The sequence below is a fragment of the Cupressus sempervirens genome, chromosome 10 (assembly GCF_028749045.1).
Source record: "Cupressus sempervirens isolate cs-2001-9-10 chromosome 10, ASM2874904v1, whole genome shotgun sequence".
Lineage (NCBI taxonomy): Eukaryota > Viridiplantae > Streptophyta > Pinopsida > Cupressales > Cupressaceae > Cupressus > Cupressus sempervirens.
In genome coordinates this window covers 979,261,666-979,267,675 of record NC_143127.1, presented here as the reverse complement: position 1 = coordinate 979,267,675, position 6,010 = coordinate 979,261,666, and the positions used below count along the sequence as shown (strand labels likewise).

Here is a 6,010-nt window from a genome sequence, read left to right as displayed (position 1 = left end):
CACTTAAATTATCCTTGTTTCCATGGATTTGATAAGATTGGTTTGGGTCAGATATAGTAGTTCAGTCCTTTTTGAGGAAATACTTCTTTAACGTAGTATATAAACTTCAAAGAACATGGAGGCTAGTATCTTACAGTTTCAATGAAGCAAATATTTTTTGGGGGATTTTATTTTCTTTATTTAGCTGCTTTTACGTGTAGGATTTTAGCAGGTTCACACTTTTATTTTATATCTGAATAGAGAACAATAGAGAAGAGGTAACTAGATTTGAATCACAATTCACTTGGTATTGTTCTGATCAAAAAAATTAAAAGTCACTCAAAATACAGCCAGCACGTTATTCCATGGTTTCAACAAGAGAAGAAAATGATTACATTATTTTGGTTCTTTGAGAGAAATTTACGTCAAAACACTGCAGACAATAAGTTATACAAAAATGCTAACTATGCAAGAACGTAATTACTTACTTGCACAAAAGAATACGAGTGGGACATCATAATGAAAGTATTTATGTAGCAAAATAACTATATAGTTGGAATTCATAAAACAGAGATTTTTATAAACGACAGAAATCTTTTCTGAAGCAATAGAAGGCAATCGATAATATAGCAAACATGTAGCTTGGTTTTTCCTGCTATAGTAAGTGTGCAATGTCTACTTCTGATGTAGTACATCCCTCAAAGCTGTGACACATTGGCATAGCATAGTTACATAGAAAAACAACATATTTGACAGACCATATAATGACTTTTTCTTTTACTTTCTTGACAGTTTTTTGACTTCTGAGAATTGGATAGTTATTTACAATAATTTTGTATGGATGACTAAGCTATAAATTGGGGCTGGTGCTGTTACATCGAGAAATGAAACATACATCATTTCTGATCTCTTGTTTATAGATAAGCATCCCACAAAATAAGTATATTGTCATCATTTCATGTCAAGAGCCAACTTATTTAAGATTCCTTCTTCTCTTCTCTAAAGCAACACCCTCCTCCAACATATCAGCTACATCGTCCTGCATTCCAAGTTTGATGAGGGCAGCAGCTTGCAAGTAAAATGCAGTGGGTCAATCATGTTTTAACCAATGTGCTTTCATTGCATCTAGAAGAGCTGGCTCTGGCAGACCACAGTAAAGATATGCTAGACTCTGTCTTGCATGAACTGTCGGTGACTCCAAAAGGTGAGAATCTATGACCTGTATCCCAAAAAAAAATGTCAAATATATTCATAAATTGTAGATGCAAAACCATCCCTTCAATTAAAGTTTACGAGCTATCTATTCAAGAAATGCTCATCAAAACTTGTTCATATGAGTAAAAGTTGCCAAAATGTCTTTATCTTTAGAATATTGATATTCATGTCTGTGTTCTACTACATACACCTAGCGTCAAATGGTTGTTATTACAGTTCATTTATTTCAACAGTTAGTTATGGAATTTTTCTTTCTAAAACCCAACAGCTACTTGTAACCTTTGCACAAGGATTGAGGTGACATTCGTAGAGCTTTCTTCTTGGGAGAAAATACAAGCCAAAAGGCTAAAACAAGGAAATGTCACAAAAATAAGCTTAAAACAGAATTGCGTCGTGATCTTTTGAGCATTGAAGTACACAAACATTAAGTCAAATTCCAATACAATACAAGTGAAAAGTGTTGGAAATGAAGAGAGTAACTAGAGGGGAGGGGTAAGTCAATTACCACAAAACAATTCCTTGTCCCCAAATGTCAAATCAAATTTTTCACTGATAATGCAATTCTTTATCCAGCTCGGTTAAAACTAAGAACTTCCTGTAACTTGGTTAACAAAGCAGTCTTATGAAAATTAATCTGTTTTAACTTTAGTAACTTACTTGAAGAAACATAAAGCATAGAGCAAATAACATTAACACAGATGACACCACGATTTAACATGGAAACCTAATTTGGGAAAACCACCATGTAACTAGTTACAATATTTTCACTCTTCTGAAGTGAGCCTTGTTAGGAGCCAACTGTAATGTCCACTTTTTGGGATATTCATAATTGATAATTATTTAGTCAAAAAGTTAGATAATGCTATTGTTAGAAATTATTTTTATATTTAAGGAGGAGACTTCAGCTGTAATCAAGTTGCTTAGACACCAATCCTCAATAGGTGTTCCCTCAATGTTTACAAATCCAAGTCCGTTTCACAAAGATTTATAGAACATTGACCCCCACCTTCTATTGGGATACATCCAATTGGTTGGAATTTACTCCAGCCTCTCCTTAATTACATCCTTGATTCTCCTCTCAAATACAAGATAATAATATTACAAAAAAAAATCATCCCTAATGCTAATAATAATATTGTAATTAATAATAGTAATCCCATTTTTAAAAAATAACATAAAGATTCAACTTTATTCATATGAATACTCAATATTAGTATTATTTATCTAAATATATAATATTATTAATATTACCATCAATATACAATATATAGCTTGATTTTTGGCATTAATTATGTACTCCTTAACACCCCTTTTACTCCTCTATGGTCAAATTAAGCCCCCCCCAAGAATTTCGGTTTTTTTAGCATTAATACTTTACTCCTTATATTATTTGTATAATTCCTTCTAAATCCACGTAGGATAACCTTGTATGTTAGATTCTTTAAAATTGGGGCACAATTCTAATAGCCATGGATATTACCAATTGAATGGAAATCCTTCCATATAGTTTTCCCTTTAAATAGTTTCTTCTTCATTGGGAAATTATTTCCCTTTTGCCCATTGGTGGGGTTATATCTTGCTTGCCCTCCTTTTATTATGCATTTATTTTCCTTATTTTCTATTCGATGGTGATATCTCCTCTCTACTTTTTGATCTGCTACTTATATCCTCGATTGGCATTATAGTACCAACACACCAAGATAGGTCGTGCCCTATCATCATTCGACGTGTTTGGAAGCCCATCTTTTAATATGGTGTTTAGTTATAAAGTGGGCTGAAAAATGGTTTAGAATGATTTGTACTTATTATGTTTCCTTTTATTTAAAGTGGCAAGGAAATTTTATTATAAATGTTTTTATTTAGCGACTTGGATGATCTTATATATTGAGTAATAGTTTATATATATCTTTTATTGACCATTTACTTAGTAAATAAATATGGATATAATTTATGATTTAATCTTAAATCTTTATTTAGAGAGGATATTGCACCAACTTTGTTAAAGGTTACAATACATACTATTAAGTATGACCTTGTTAGAGGATTTAGATCACCCTATTAGGAGTGGCCTAGTTAGAGGTCTTCAAACACTTCAATCTTGAATGTCACCTTGTTAAAGGATTTACAGTCTGACTATTAAGTGAATTATGTTAAGAGATTTCTTCACTGCTACAATGGTTAGAAGGTAACACGAATTTGACCTAATTTATGAAGCAACTTCTTTTACAAATTCAGATCTCTATTTTGGCTTGACCTCTAGATCCATACTGATCAAAATATCCTTTGCAGCTTATCTTCCACACTTTCCTGCTCTTCCTTTTTCTTCAATCACATATCCATCTTATTCCACATCATACATATCTCACATTTTACATTAGACTTCTTGATCTCTCTTATATATCATAAGCTTTGTCAAGTCAGATTGAATACCTTTTCAAATAATGATTAAACATCTAACAAGTTGACCTCAATTAGTTAAATAATTAACAAGTGTAATTTGTTGTCACTCGATCAATACTGGAAGTCCTTTGATGCCCGACCACTCGGTTAATACTGGAAGTCATCTGATGCCCGACCACTTGGTTAATACTGGAAGTTGGATATCTTCCATTGCCTGACTGCTTGGTTAACACTGAATACTCTTCATTGCCTGACTACTTGGTTGATACTGAATATGCTTGGTTCATACTGCAAGTTCTTCATTGCCCGACTACTTGGTTAATACTGACATTGTGTAACATCAATGGCAATATACAATTTGAAGAATTGTTTCCAACAAAAAGGCTACAAATATACTATTATCTTTAAAAATTTGTATATATGACATTCTAAAATATTAATAAGCACAAAAATTTATTATGTGTAAATGTAGTATTCTAGTTTATAATATTTTTTATAAAAATACAAAATGATTTAGACTTATTTTAAAAAGATGGGATATATTTGTTTTAAATATTTTAATAAGTTTTTAGAAAAGTTTCTATCTTCTTGTATGAATTTAGGAATGATTGCTGCTATTACTTCTATGGTGCGAGGATATGAAAGGTTAATGGAACTCAAGAATGGGCTCAACTATTCAGCAGATTCCCATGTGTTACGCACTTGTTTTCCACTTTGGTCTCAACAGCCCATAGAGAGTAGGGGCCCTTTACACAGTAGGTTGGGTGCCTCCAGAACTAATCCATAGGTTCTCCAATACATGTTGAGATTCAAGTCTTCTCTGAGTCAATCCATAGTAAATATTTCTATTAATGTGACTGGATCCGTGGTGGAAAGGAATCAAAAATACTTTTCTGGATCAGCTCTCTCAAGTATACACTCAAGATTTGGTATAAAAGGAGGCCTTCCCTCTTTATTTCGAAAATCCATAATCCATGATTGATAGCATACTTGTGCTCATGCAATTTCAAGCCTTCAAGAAATCAAGGGTTCAAACCATCTTCAAGAGCATTCAAGGAGATCCTTTTGCAACCCATTGGAAAGGAGATTTCTTGCATTCAAGATGTTTTCAAGGAGCTTCAAAGCAATTCATTTGGGGGTTTCATCATCAATCTTCCATGCTCATACCACAACCTTTCAAGATCTAGCTTCCTCCAATGGTAATAGTGGAGCTTGTCATCAAGAGAGGGTTTCAACATTCACCATTCTTCTACATCTGATTTGATTCAAGAGCACATTCACATCCTCTTAACCTAATCAACTTGGTAAAGTGAGTTCATTGCATTCGATTGAGAAATCCTACTCTTGTAAGGTTAATTTGTTCATTTGCTATACATTTCCAGCTTCGCAATTACTATTTCGAATTCAATTTCAAGGTGAATTCCTAAACTGGGGTTTGACCAAGGCAAACCCCCTATCAACAAAACAAAAACATTTTTCTTGCAAGTTACAAGTTTTGGAAAGCAGAACAAAGTATAGATTTGGATACCAATTTCGTCAAATACTAGAGATTTGAAACCAATTTCATGATTGGACACAGAAGGGGTGGGAGGCATTTATTCCTTGTCCCAAAAAATAATCTTTGTCGTCGAAAGGGACGCATTTCTTCCCCGTCCCTAAAAGTCATCTTTATCTTGTAGTTGAACAATTTCTACATTTTGCATATCTCAAAGTTTCTTGTCCAAAAGATGGTTTGTTTGCTATCAAAAACAATACGGAAGCCAAAAACTATAAGTCCAATTTTCCGTTCACCTTTTAAGGTTAGTCTTTTATTTGTTTCATTCATTTCAGTAAATTTACCTTCTAAAATCTATTGTCTTTAATTGCAAATCACTTGCAATTTCTACAATTAGGGTTTTAAAGATCTTGCATTCTTTCTCTAATTCTATAACCATTAAATCTTTGTTTGCATTAGTGCTCCTTCATCATTTGGATTGCATTAATCTACATGAATCTAATAACCTCAAAGTTGGACTTGAAAGAATCTATCCCCTTAGTTCCCCTTTGTGTTATAAGGTCACAACTCCCTTGACAAAATGTGAAGTAATTGAGAGCCTTTCCGTTGCTTCACTTTTCACCTTTACAACATGTAACATACACTATGTTCCATGGTCATTCAGGATAGGGAGGGGAGATGGCAGGGGACATGGCAGGGGACATGGTTCGAAACATTTTCTAGGTTATTTTTATAAGAGAGTGGTAGTAGAACAACATTATAAGTTTCAATAAAACATTATAATAGTAGTCTCAAAACATAAAAAATCCACTCTATTAATATCCCAAAGCCTCATTACTATGTGTTAACCATCAAACAACATTCTATGAAAACTCTCTCTCTAAAACATAATTAATAAAATATTATAATATAACTATTGAT

The 6,010-nt window shown here is 33.0% G+C and overlaps 1 protein-coding gene across 1 annotated transcript in view; it reads right to left on the bottom strand.

The window, feature by feature from the left end:
- Nucleotides 1-538: 538 nt before the first annotated feature.
- The window catches only part of LOC149537249 (serine/threonine-protein kinase BSK1-2-like), a 30,500-nt gene continuing 25,028 nt past the window's right edge, over nt 539-6,010 (bottom strand). The window contains exon 2 of the mRNA XM_089805470.1: nt 539-1,198. Coding sequence (XP_089661596.1) covers nt 1,070-1,198 — 129 coding nt within the window. The 3' untranslated portion in view covers nt 539-1,069. The remainder of the gene's footprint in view (nt 1,199-6,010) is intronic.